This window comes from Lepidochelys olivacea, assembly GCF_965140295.1.
Source record: "Lepidochelys olivacea isolate rLepOli2 genome assembly, chromosome: 2".
Classification (NCBI taxonomy): Eukaryota; Metazoa; Chordata; order Testudines; family Cheloniidae; genus Lepidochelys; species Lepidochelys olivacea.
This window is the reverse complement of record NC_140412.1, coordinates 5,218,126-5,231,035: the sequence shown is the minus strand read 5'-3', so window position 1 is coordinate 5,231,035 and position 12,910 is coordinate 5,218,126. Positions and strand designations below refer to the sequence as shown.

General features: G+C 44.6%; 1 protein-coding gene across 4 annotated transcripts in view; it reads left to right on the top strand.

The window, feature by feature from the left end:
- RHPN1 (rhophilin Rho GTPase binding protein 1) overlaps positions 1-12,910 on the top strand; it is a 61,261-nt gene that overhangs the window by 13,908 nt on the left and 34,443 nt on the right. For 2 of the 4 annotated variants that reach the window (XM_084618157.1, XM_084618158.1), the window contains exons 2-3: positions 3,802-3,917; positions 9,749-9,877. In XM_084618157.1, the coding sequence (XP_084474283.1) occupies positions 3,802-3,917; positions 9,749-9,877 (245 nt within the window). Of the gene's footprint in view, positions 1-3,798; positions 3,918-9,748; positions 9,878-12,910 lie in introns of all 4 variants that reach the window. The other 2 variants (XM_084618159.1, XM_084618156.1) reach the window with 1 other exon arrangement.

The window sequence follows — 12,910 nt, the reverse complement described above, 5'->3', positions numbered from 1 at the left end:
CAATAGTCCTCGGAGTTATTTGTTTTCAGCATCTCACACATGAGACTTGTGGGACAGCTAGTTTTTAGTCCTAGTGACCCATTTAATTCATTCAGATGATTCATGATCTCCTTCTCTGCCTTTCTCCAATCTTTGTAATGCATGCACAGATTACTTTATATGTCACATTTGAGCATTAATCAGAGTATTAGAAGCTGAGCAACAGAGGTCATGCCATCTGCTATGTTAGTGTGCAGGCTGAATTTTGCTCTACAGTAATCACAAACGTCCATGCTTATAGCAGTAACTCACTCAAGTCAGTCTTTTTGTATGATTTCAAAATATCCAGAACAGTTAGTCCCCAATAGATTATGAATTACCTTGTATCTTTTCACAAGCAACATTTCCCACCGCCACCTCAGTTATTAATCAAAACAAATATGATCTCATTATTTTCCCATTCCTAAAGAAGTTGCACTTATTTACTGTCCATCTCTTTCATTTTTTTAACTAGGGCAGGTTTCCAAATCCACATTATTTCTTTTGCAGTCAAGAATTAGGTTTTTATTGGCCCCTGAACCAGAGCTGAATTCCAATGGGCAGCGGAGACTGCGGGAACTGTGGGATAGCTACCCACAGTGCAACACTCCGGAAGTCGACGCTTGCCTCAGTACTGTGGAAGCACTCCGAGTTAATGCACTTAGAGCATTTTCTGTGGGGACACACACACTCGAGTATATAAAACCGATTTCTAAAAAAACGACTTCTATAAATTTGACCTAATTCCGTAGTGTAGATATACGCTTAGAGACTTTCTTGCAGCTGTGTTGGCCACATAGCAGTCTTAGCCTGCATTTATAAGACCTCTGCCTCCTCTCAGCAAGAAGCACATTATCACCTATAATCCGTATATTCCCCAAGCAATACCTCCTTTAAGCAAGGAGGAGAGACAAGACTTCACAAAGTCCACTGCGGACGTCCCCATGCAAATTTAACTTTATCATCATCCAAGCACATACCCAGGTACCATGGTGGGTGCTGTAGAAAATGTGTCCATCTCTACAGATAATCATGGCACCTCACAGACCAACACAGATTCCCTACCCACCAGAGTCTGCTGCCTAGGTGAGGGCAAGGAGATGATGCCCTGTCCCTATCCCCACCCTGTGGTGATCAGGAGAAGACAAGTGAAATAAGATGATGCCACATGAGAAGCTAATGTAAGCTAGTTTTAGTGGCTTAAAAAAATTAATAAAAGTAGTGGCTTTTTTTGGGTTTTGACCTAATCAGAGCTATAAGTAAGTGTTGAGAGGTTCTGAAAAGAGGAGGAGGAGTTAGTCTTTTATTCTAAAGCTTTGGCTCTAGGTGGTGGCTAGAAATAAGGTCATTCTGTTGCTCTAAAGAACTTCACGAGAGATTGAGTGAATTCCACCCAGTCCCGGTTCTGGGGGCCAGTACGTGGCCTAGGCAGAACTGAAGTAAGACTTGTGCTGGCTGCACTGGGGTGAAATTCACCCTATTTGTATAAACTAAAATTTAGCTTGCTGGCATGGGTGGTTTTGTTGTTGCAGATTATCTGATATTAACATAAGAATAGCAGACTTCCATGTCTCCAGCTTAACACAACTCCCCTGCCTTGGACCCCTCCAAAAAGGGCTCTTTATTTAGGTCCTTGGCACTCCTAGGGAGCACATTTCACAATTTATTTTCTATTGTGTGAGGAGCAATTCAATCTTTCTGTGTGGGTAGAGCTTTTTGTGTCACTGTGGAATCTGAGATCCTCCTCCTAACAGTGTTTGTTGGGAGTACCGGCTAATATTTCTTTCCCTCCCCTCGTGAAACTTCAAGATAATATATATTTGTGATTCCCCAAAGTGATGATTAAACTCATAACAATTCCCTGCCTATAAAGAGACTGACTCAAAGAAAAATTTTTTTGGGGGAGGGAAGGGAGTGGAGAAGAGAGTAAAAGTGATAAATGGATTACATTTAAAAGTAATGCCCTGATTTTCAGAGTTGCTGAGCAAGCTCAAATCCTGAATTCAGCAGGAGCTCATCACCCATGGAAAATCAGTATGCTAGTGTCCAGGCTGCAGTTATAGATTTACTGTGATCTGAGGCTCCTCGGGCTGGCATCCTAAATCTTTCATGCTATGTCCATCCAATAAAGTCCTGTAAAGGAGACAACATATATTATTCCACTCTTGAGAGATCCCATGTTTTTAAAACTATCTGGATATCCACCTAGTAATCCAGGCAATCTAAGCAACAATGGTACCAGACTACTATAACGCATTTTCAAAAGGCTTCGTTGTTTCCCAGAGTGCTTGAATTGCTGAATAACCTCAGTAGGTGGCTTACTGTAGTGATCGTCAGTGTGACTCCTTATTGTCATTTGCTGAAAGGAATGAGGCATTTGAAATATAGTGCTAGTGTTGGTATCAAGGGAACGGAGGTCAGCAAGTGGAGTCATTCAGGATTATAGAAGGGAGTGCTAAGGGAGAGCAAGTGATTGTAATTAAATGATAGCTGGAATATTTCAGCTGCTGTCTGGGTCAGATGCAGATCTCTAAGAATGGTGCAGATAAAGGGAAAAGAGGGAGGGGGACTGAACTATTCAGTAGGTAGCAGATAGTTTCACAAGAGTTTGCTAAGGGCTTGGCTACACTTGCAGATGTAGAGCGCTTTGGGTTAAACCAGCCTTCGTACAGTGCATTAGGAAAAGCGCTCCAGTCTGTCCACACTGACAGCTGGTGTGGCCACATTTGCGGCACTTGCAGCTGCATTGGGAGCAGTTCATTATGGGCAGCTATCCCAGCGTTCAAGGGGCTGCAATGTGCTTTTCAAATGGTGAGGAGGGGGGAGTGTGTTTGTGTGTATGTGGGGGGAGAGAGAGTGGGTTTTTGGGGTGTTGAGTGTCAGCATGCTGTCTTGTAAGTACAGACCCCCCTCCCTCCCTGCCTCTCTCACTCACTGAAAGCAAACATTAGCTGTTAGGTTTTTTTTCTCTGAGCTGATAAGCAGCCAGCACTCCAAATTGGAGCTTTGAAAGGGCCACTTCCACATTCCTGCCAGAGTTCACAACAAAAACAAGAGAGGCCACTTCAGTTAATGGGATTATGGAACCTTTCTGGAGAGCAATCACAGCGCTGTAACATAAGCCCTCGTTCACACTGACACTGTAGCGTCTCACCCAATACGCAGGAAACTGTATCCCTCTCTGGGAGATGGAGTATCGGCAGCGCTCTAGCCAGGGAGTCGGAGCGCTTTACATGCCTTGCCAGTGTGGACGGGGAGTGAGTTAGAGCGCTCTGGGCGGCTTCATTGCGGTATAACATGCAAGTGGAGCTAAGGCCTTGACTACACTGCCACGTACAGCACTGAAACTTTTTTCTCTCAAGGGTGTGAAAAAACACACCCCTGAGCCATGCAAGTTTCAGCGCTGTAAAGGGGCAGTGTAGACAGCGCTGGAGCCGCAGCGCTTTAACGTCGGCTGTGTTGACATGTCATGAACTAAAACTACACTTCACACTATATATGTTTGTTTATTAAGCCATGTCATTGTCCTCGGCACTTTGACACAAAGCAAAGAAAGATGATCAAACCTGGAGGAAAGAATAGCAGAGGCTTTTGTGTTAAGCTATTATCTGTTGACTCGCTGCTTGTGGGCTGTCCAGAAGCAATGGTTCTCCAGAGCAGATTTGAAAAAGAAACAGATGAGGCTGGTGGTACAGGAGGCTGGGATAGAAAGGATGTTCTAAGTTTGGTGAAGATGTTCTGTTTGAACAGGATATGTTGTGACAATCTTTTTTCTCTTAGCAGGGCTGCGATCCCTTTGCACAGACCCAGCGCAGCAAACTGCAGCACCGCCGCGCACGAATTAACCAACAGATCAACAAGGAGATGAGAATGCGAGCTGGGGCAGAAAACCTCTTCAAGTGAGCACTGGTCCATCTCCAATGCTAGAACACCTGTGTGCTAGCATTCTGAATTGCTTCTTGGTTTAGGCTAATTATTCTCTCTAGCAAGAGACAATGACTTGCACTAGAAACATGTCAGTTTGCTCGCTTACAAAGACTAGTGACTTGGTGTTACTAGGCTACGTGTATTGGAGAGGGGAAGAGTATATTCTGGGTATTCTGTCATTGTTTCCTATACTGGTCAATTGGGGGATAGATAAGGTGACTGACTAAGACTCTCCCTGTTAATTATGAGTCTGTTGGTGTGGCTACGTCTTTTCCCCTACCTCCTTTTGCAGCATGACTAGAAACCAGAAAGGAAGAACATAACCCTGTGCTGTACTGCTGCCCTGATAACGCTTTACTGGTGGCTTCAACTTCTGGCCACTTCTCACTCTCCACTTCTGCATGGTGGGGTAATGCGCACCATGGGGAAGTGATTTCTAAGCGTACTAATATGTTGTGCTTTAATTGGTCTGTGTAGACCCTGCTGCTGCTCACTAGGGAACTCTTAGTCTGCACCAGCAGGGTCTACACAGACCAATTAATGCATAACACGTTAGTGTGTGTTGAAATCACACCCCCATAGTGCTCATTACCCCACCATATAGACAAGCCCTACGTCTGCTCCTGGATGTTATGCCTCATCTAATTAAAAGACTTGAAATCTTGCTGTGTCCTTTTCTGCATGACCCTGCTTCATAAAACCAAGGAGAAATGTTCTATGTAAGCAGGATTGTGCCTAGGTGTGCTGTTTATATCAAAATCATGAATCAGAGTGATGATACCTGCTATTCATAGGGCATCCAAGAATGTGGACAGCAAGTAGTTCCCATCCTCCTAACAGAGGCATTTCAAATCCGGCATAGGGCAAAAAGGGCGGGGGAGCTAGAAGGAATGCAAGGCAAAACACAGACAACTTAATTACTTTGTTGGGGAGTGTGAGGAGCACCTGGGCTAAGTTAGAAAACAAAACACTCTGATGTTCTTTTTCAGGCTGCTGAAACATTTGGATCAGCAGTTTGAACACTTTTCCCACTGGTAACTTTCTTTGGTGAGCCTGTTTTTGAGATTAAACAGGTCCATTCTCAGCAGAGGTTGGCCAGGACATCCAAGATTTCATGAAGTTTTGGAGTTAATGGAAAACCAAAGCTTTACTCATAAAATCAGCTGAAATTAAGTCATTTAGTAAAATATTGCTATTTTTCCATGGCTTTAAGGATGTAACCTTGTTTTCCACTGAATGCATCCGATGAAGTGAGCTGTAGCTCACGAAAGCTTATGCTCAAATAAATTTTAGTCTCTAAGGTGCCACAAGTACTCCTTTTCTTTTTGTTCTCCAATGGTTAGCACTGAAGACTTCTAGGCCTCGTCTACCACTGCAAACCCAAAATGTAGTCAAGGAAAGCTGTGATTAGTACTGGTTGGTGGAGCTTACTGTTAAGCAGGGTTTCAGCTATGTGGGTGGCTGGACATTAGCTGTTGGAGTCAGGACAAGTTCCCATTGTAGACAGAACCATACTCCTTAAAATGATCTGTTTGGAGCGTCATTCCTCTTTCCTAAGAAGCTACAGTGAATGGTGTGTTTGAAATAAAATGCAGTTTTGTTGGACAGTGTAGTAGCTTTTGTTTGATGGATAAATAAACTGACTGAGACAGTTAAGCAATGAAAGTCTTTTCCCGTCTTGTTCAAATACCACTGACTCAGCAAAGTAATTGAAGCGATTAAGGGGTTGGCAATAAACCATATTTTTAATATCTCTGTACAAAGAATTAACTAAGCAAACATTTGATAACTCCTCAGATTGATCAAGACTCAGGGTTATATAAGGTATATTCTTAATGAGATCAAAATGTACCCTTGTGCAGCGTCGAGTATGAAAACTAGAAACTGTTTTAAGTTCTGTTTTAAGCTGTGCATCGGCCTTGTGCTGACTTTCTGCACAAAGGTAAATTTCACCCTTAATGAATGCTTGGCCAATACCTAGGGGGTTACACCAATATATGGAAGGTGCCATGTCCTAACTAAGATGGATAGATTCAATACCAGACCTTTCTGAAGTGCTGCTGCCTAACTAATTTAATTTCATTTGCAAACAAAATATAGTCTGACCTGTAACCTATACACTTGGCTTTTTAAAAGGCTGACTTTTCCCAAAGCTGAAAAAAATTATGAGCAAAATTCACTGGGAGTAAACATTTAGATGTAAAAATGCAATTGAAAACTGAGCTAAGTGTTTTCAAATGTCCAACCTCACCCCGCCCCCCAACCAGTTCTTCATTCACAAAACAAGGTCTCTCTCTTCCGTTATGAATCCATCCTGGTTAAGAGGGAGGGGGCGGATAGGGGGCAGGGGCCAGGCTGTTGGGGGAGGCACAGCCTTCCCTACCAGCCCTCCATACAGTTTTGCAACCCTGATCTGGCCCTGGGGTCAAAGTTTTTCCAGACCCCTGTTTTAGCTGTTACTGGATCGTGGTGTTTGTGAACACAACTTGCCAGAGGCTTGAAAAGGCTTTAGCCCTGAGCCAAGCTGAAGTATGGCCGTGTCCTTTTTTTTGACTGCACTCAGCTACATAGAGGCCCAACTTGATTTAAGGTGAGAGACTAGGACATGTTTCAGCAGACAATTTGGGTGTTGTCAGCTTTCCCCTGCCATCAGGTTCTCTCTTCCTGTTTCTTTTGTTTTTGTTTTTTTCTCATGAGCCAATGAGAAAGGTGCAATTGGTTTGAAAAGCTGTCTCATCAAAGCAGGTGACTCATTGCAGCTTAAATCCATCCTTCATGTTTACATCTGCTGATGTAAAATACATGGGAGAGAAAGCAGGGTATTCAGCAGGATGCTGCTATTGAGTGACCAAAGAACAGGCTTTGAGCTGCAATATGTTGCTATTTGTACTGGAAAAGCTGCACTTTTCGTATCTAAGAATTACACTTAAAAGAGCTAAAAATGAAGTATGTGTGAAATCTTGGTTGAAAGTGTGTATGTGGAATAAGATGTGAGCCTGTACTGGAGATATTGGCTTGTCTAGTATCACAGGAACTCTGTGGCAGAGGCAGGGACAGAATCCAGTTCTCCAGGAAAGCATTCAGTGCCTTGATTGTGAGACCATGCTTTATCTTCCTGAAATCCCCTGCCTCCTTCACCACACACCTTCTAACTACTGCGGCAAATGAAGTCAGAGGTCCTACAGACTAATCCCCAGAGCAGGCCCATCCTGTTCACTTAGTAAGGCAGGGGTCCTGTTCAAAAAATAGTGTACGATCATGTAATTAAAGACTCTCATAATTCCGTGTGGAAGGATTAGGGTTTTATTGGTAAATGTCAATTTCACCATACACACACACACATCAGCAAAAAGTCCCTCAATCATAGAAATTTAGAGGTAGGCAAAGAAAAAATGTTGTTTGAACTTAAAGATATTTACTTTGTATATTTAAACATGTTTGTGTTTTAAGATTTGAATCTCAACATCAGTTGTCATTATCTGCTCCCCCATAATTTTTCACAACTAAGAAAATTTAAATTGATAAATAGAAAAAAATGCTTAAAAATAAACACATCTGTTAAAATTATAAAAAAACAAATTGACTTCTGCCAAGGTTAATCATGGTGCATGCACACAAAGGGATGAAATAAGGACGCACAGGCAAGCTTAATTCTGATGTTTTCTAACTCATGAGGGCTTGACTTTGCAACCTGAATGTTCTCTTAGTAATTTTTGTATGTGGTTATGCATATAGGGACAAGACGACAACTTTTCTAATAGGAAGGTCACTGGATTAGAATTTAGGAGAACTGGGTTCTGTTTCTGGCTCTACAACTGACTTGCTGTGACCTTGGGCTACTCGCTTCACCTTCCAGAGCCTCTCTTTCCCTTCCTATCCTCTCTTGTCTATTTGGATTGTAAGCTCTTTAGGGCAGGGAGTGTGGTGTTTTTTTGTTTTTGTTTTTCTTTCATACAGCACCCAGCTCAATGGGGCCCAATCTTGCTTGAGGACTCTGGGCATTAGTGTGTTAGGAATAATTAATGATAATAAGAGTATGCCTTCATACTTATCTGTAAGGGCCCAGCATGTTCCCTGACTCCATCCCCCTCCAGTTTGCATTCTGTCATATGTTCAAACCTGATGTTATGTGGCAGAAAAAAGCATGATTTTAAAATGTCAGGAAACTTCATTTTCTTTCTTTCTTTCTTTTTCTTTTTTCAAAAAAAAGTTGAGCTTGTCCCTGTCCCATGTACTGTGTGGCCCTAGACCAGTGGTTTTCAACCAGGGGTATGTGTACCCCAGGCGTACGCAGAGGTCTTTCCGGAGGTACATCAGCTCATCTGGATATTTGCCTAGTTTTGTAACAGGCTCTAGAGCCCTGCAGTAGGACTGAGGTCCTGCAGGACCTGCTGCTGTAATAGCAGGAGCAAGATGATAATTCAACAAACGATGCGGGACTGAGTGGGCATGAGTATTGCAGGGTGGGACCAGAGTGGGATTTAAAAAAAAATAATCCTCCCGCACTGCAAACAACATGAATGCCCCATCGAGCAGCTGCTGCTATCCGGCCACCCAGCTCTGAAAGCAGTGCCTCCACTAGCAACAGTGCAAAAATAAGAGTGGCAATACCATACCATATTTCTGCGCTGCTCGTGGTGATGGCGGCAGCGTTGCCTTCAGAGCTGGGTGCCCAGCCAGCAGCTGCTGCTCTCCGGCTGCCGAATGACAAGGCTCACAAGTGAAAACCAGGCTCAAGTATTACACAGAAATGGAAGTACAATATTTACATCCCAATTGATTTTATTTTATAATTATATGATAAAGTAAGCAATTGTTCAGTAACAGTGGTCTCTGACGCTTTTTGTATTTCTGTGTCTGATTTTGTAAGTAAGTAGTTTAAGTGAGGTGGAACTTGGGATATGCAAGACCAGTCAGATTCTGAAAGGGGTACAGTAGTCTAGAAAGGTTGAGAATCACTGCCCTAGACCACACTGTGGAACTCTGTGAGGCTCCCACAGAGTTAAATACCAATCCTTGGCTATGTTTGTCTGACTTTTTAAACTAAAGACTCCAATTTGAGATTGTGTGCAGCCTCACTTGGAGGCAGTCTGAAAGCTGCTTTGCTGCTGTCCCTAGCAGACCACACCACTGAGGCTGCTGGGCACTGTCCTAGTTGCTAGGCGTGGGACACGGCTAGAAATAAATATCTCCTAAGAGAAGCAGAAGGGAGTCAGGATGCCATGTCCCACTGCAGGCCCAGCTGCGTGTCAGAGCCTTTTCTTCCTCCTGACCCCCTGCCCTCTCTCAAAAGAGTTGCTCTTTTCTCTTTTAACCTCTCCGTCTCTGCCTGTTAACGCCTATCTTTCCATCATCATTGATCGTAGGTGGAAAGCCTTCAGACTCTGGAAAGCTTTTGTTCTAAAATGCATTTTGTGAAGCTCAGTGGAAATACCAAAGATTATGTAGTGGTTAGAGCAGGAGTCCAAGAGCAGGCATGCTTCCTGGGTTCTCTCCTAGCTCTGTCACTGACCCAGAGAGAGAGATCTGGGCATCTAGCTCATTTCAAAGATCTGGGTCTCTGTTTCTCACTCTAAAATAGGAATAATATTTCCCTACCTTGCTGGAGTATTCGGAAGCTTAACTCATTAGTTTGGAAGGCACCTTGTGAGACTCTGAAATGCCCTATAGGCATAAAGTGGCGCATGTCGTTCTATTGGGAGCTGAAGGCTTGTGGTTTGAATGTGGTAGATCAGTGGATTTTATCTTGTGGACCACTTCCTAAGACAATTCCTCCTGTGCTCTGTCTCCTTTTTATTTTCAGGGCCACAAGTAATCACAAAGTAAAAGAAACAGTAGCCTTGGAGCTTAGCTATGTTAATTCCAATCTGCAGTTACTGAAGGAAGAACTAGAAGAACTGAACAGCTCTGTGGACGTATACCAGAATGACAGGTAAGGTGTATGGGGAGGTGGGTCACCAAGTTGAGCAAGAAGGTTGCTAGAGTTGCAGGGCCCAGGAAAATGGAGAAAATGGTCAAAGCCTAAGTTCCTTCTAAGGGGCCTGGAGAAGAGAGAGGTAGAGGGTGGGCGGGGAACAAGTTGGAGTGTGCAGAGCTGCGGCAGGGAGAGGTGCCTCTCCTCCAAGCCTGGGGCTGCTGCAGCGGGGAGAGGGCTGGTGGGAGTCCTCTCTCACTGCCACAGCCCTGGTGCAGCCTGCACCCCAAACCCCCCAGACAGAGCCCTCACCCCCTGCACCCCAACCCTCTGCCCTGAGCCCCATCCCACACTCCGAACCCTTGGCTCCACCCCCGCCACACGTAACAAAATTCATTCCGCACAATGATCTAAAAAATTAGAAGGAACACTGGTCAAAGCCCTTGAAAATCAGGTGTGCTGGGCAAGTAGGTGCCAAGACACCACGGTGATGGGCATAATATAAATACCTAGCTAGCAATATGCTGCAGTAAGCCTCAGTACGTTTGCACAGTGGAAGCTGGGGCCCATTCCTCAGGAAAGATGTGGAGAGGCCGTCTTACCCCATACCTCCTTCACAGTAGACATTGTGGGTGTGTGGCTATGGGTGAAGTGAATATGGTCTGTGAATAGATATTGTATATACAGCTGCCCATACAAGCAAGGGTCCCTACACACTCTCCCACACAAACTATACCTCTGCACCTACTTGGAAAACAGCAGGCAAGGAAGCTGAGATTTGGGGAGATTGCACTGGCCTTATTAATACAGTTCCTGCTGTTTGCATGTTTGGGATGTCAGTGTTGTCTCGCTTCCGTGTTCCATCCAGTGGGTACCACAGGACTGAGAGTTGGGAGATCTGGGGTCTGGATCAGCCCTTCCAATGCTTGCTCTGTAGCCTTGAGGGTGTCCTTTCTATTCTCTCCCTGCCTTGGTTTTTCCATCTGTAAAATGGAGATAACACTGGGGCTTTATCAGCTAATGTCTGTAAAGTGCTTTGAGATGGATGGTGCTTTACAGGTATGGAAGGCTGATACAGGACGAGGAATGCAGGTCTTAAATGTGTCAAAAATAATCTCTCCTCAAACTGCGGGGTATGTAAGCAAAATCCCCCACAGCACATGATTTGCACTGCAAGTGAAGCTTGAGTGTGTAATGAAAGTAATTAAAAACCTTCCTGCCTACGTGCTTAGCCTCCTTTTCTTGCTGCTTTGCTTCTCGTGAACTGGATTATTCACATGCGTTTATTTCCCCATTTGATTTTGTTTAAGAGGCCAGACCTTTTATTAATTGCAGCGCCTGGTTGCTGTGAAATGCTTACCCAGCAACCTCATCTGCTTGACTCACAGTAGAGGTAGTCCTAGCACCCTAGCCAGCAGCAAGCTGGCATGCTGGGACTTCTCAGCGGAGCTGTTTATCTGGGTGAGAAGGGAAGCACTGCCTGAGGTCTAAATATCAGGGACGCTGCAGCATTCTCCGAGCTTGACATGCGCCCCCCTCACGTAGGCGCACACCCTGGTTCGCTATACAGCAGTTCAGCGGGTGCTGCCTGTGTAGCTGTCTTGATGTCCCTTGGCCCTTCCTAATACTTGTGTTTCGAATAGGGTGAAGTTAGCAGAGGGGAAGTTTTATGCTCCAAGAGGGTTGCCTGAAAGCCATGGTCAAGTATGAGCTGCTCTCAGTTTGCAGCTCATTATAGAGATAGTGAAAGTAAAACAGAACCTCTTCCCCCAGCGTTTGACTTGGTGGCCTGCCTGTATGCTGGGCACACACGAGCTAGATTTAATAATGTAGGGAAGCACCGTGAGCTCACCCCTGCAATGTGCTGAGCACCCTCATCTCCCATCAGGGGCCACGTGGTGGCCTCTGAATGCAGCTAACCATATCAGACTGTGGAGTTTTTTCCTCTTCCCCAGTGGTATGCAACCACTAATATCAAAGGGCCAGATGTTGCAGCCTTTTCCCCCTTTAGTGCTTGGTCAGGTGATTACTCACCTGATTCAGGGCAGCTGAATTGAGGCTACTTGCATAAAAGCTGCTTGAGGTGAATAAAGGTTGCAGAATCTATCCCTTGACTGTCATCCGAATTAGTAAACGATACAGGTGATTCCTAACCACCCCAGGCAGGCAGGGGAACATCGTTCTGCTCCTGTGCTAGCGTGACTTCCTGGCAAGTACTTCTAGGCCTTATCTACACTCCCACTTTACAGCACTGAAACTTTCTCGCTTAGGGGTGTGAAACCCCCCCCCCCCAGTGCTACAAGTTTCAGCACTGTAAAGTGGTGGTATAGACAGTGCACCAGTTCTGGGAGCCACTCTGCTCGTGGAGGTGGGTTTTTTACAATGCAGGGAGAACTCTCTCCCAGCGCTGGTTCCACGACTACCCAGCCACGTTAAAGCGCTGCTGCGTAGTGAAGACATACCCTTAAGCTATGTCTACACTACATAGCTTTTAGTGACACGGCTGTGTCGCTACAGCTGTGCTGCTAAAAGGCGCGCAGTGTAGCCACTGTTTGTCGGCTCTCCTGCCAACAAAAAACTTCTACCCCCAACAAGCAGCGTTAGCTTTGTCGGCAGGAGAGTGCTTCTGCCAGCAAAGCGTTGTTCACACTGGCACTGCTTGTTGGCAAAACTGTTTTGTCTTTTGGGCTGTGTTTTTTTTTTTAAACACCCCTGAAAGACACAAGTTTTGTCGTTCAGTTGCCAGTGTAGACATAGCCACTTAGTTTTCATAACTGACCTCAAAGGCCCTGTTTTCTGTAGTTTTAAAAAAACACCAAACAAAACCCTCTTAGTTTATTTTGTGGCATTTTGGATCAAACTGAAATCTCATTAGAGGAAAAAGTGATAACCCCTTTTCCACACTCATTATAGCTCTCAGGAGGCTGTTTATTCAGTGACTGAGTAAGTATGAACAGACCTAGTTGTGCATGTTTGTTTTTCTTTCCCTCTCCCCTCCTCCCCATTTTTCATGACCATGTGATATTTCAGAAACTGCTGATAAGCTCTTGG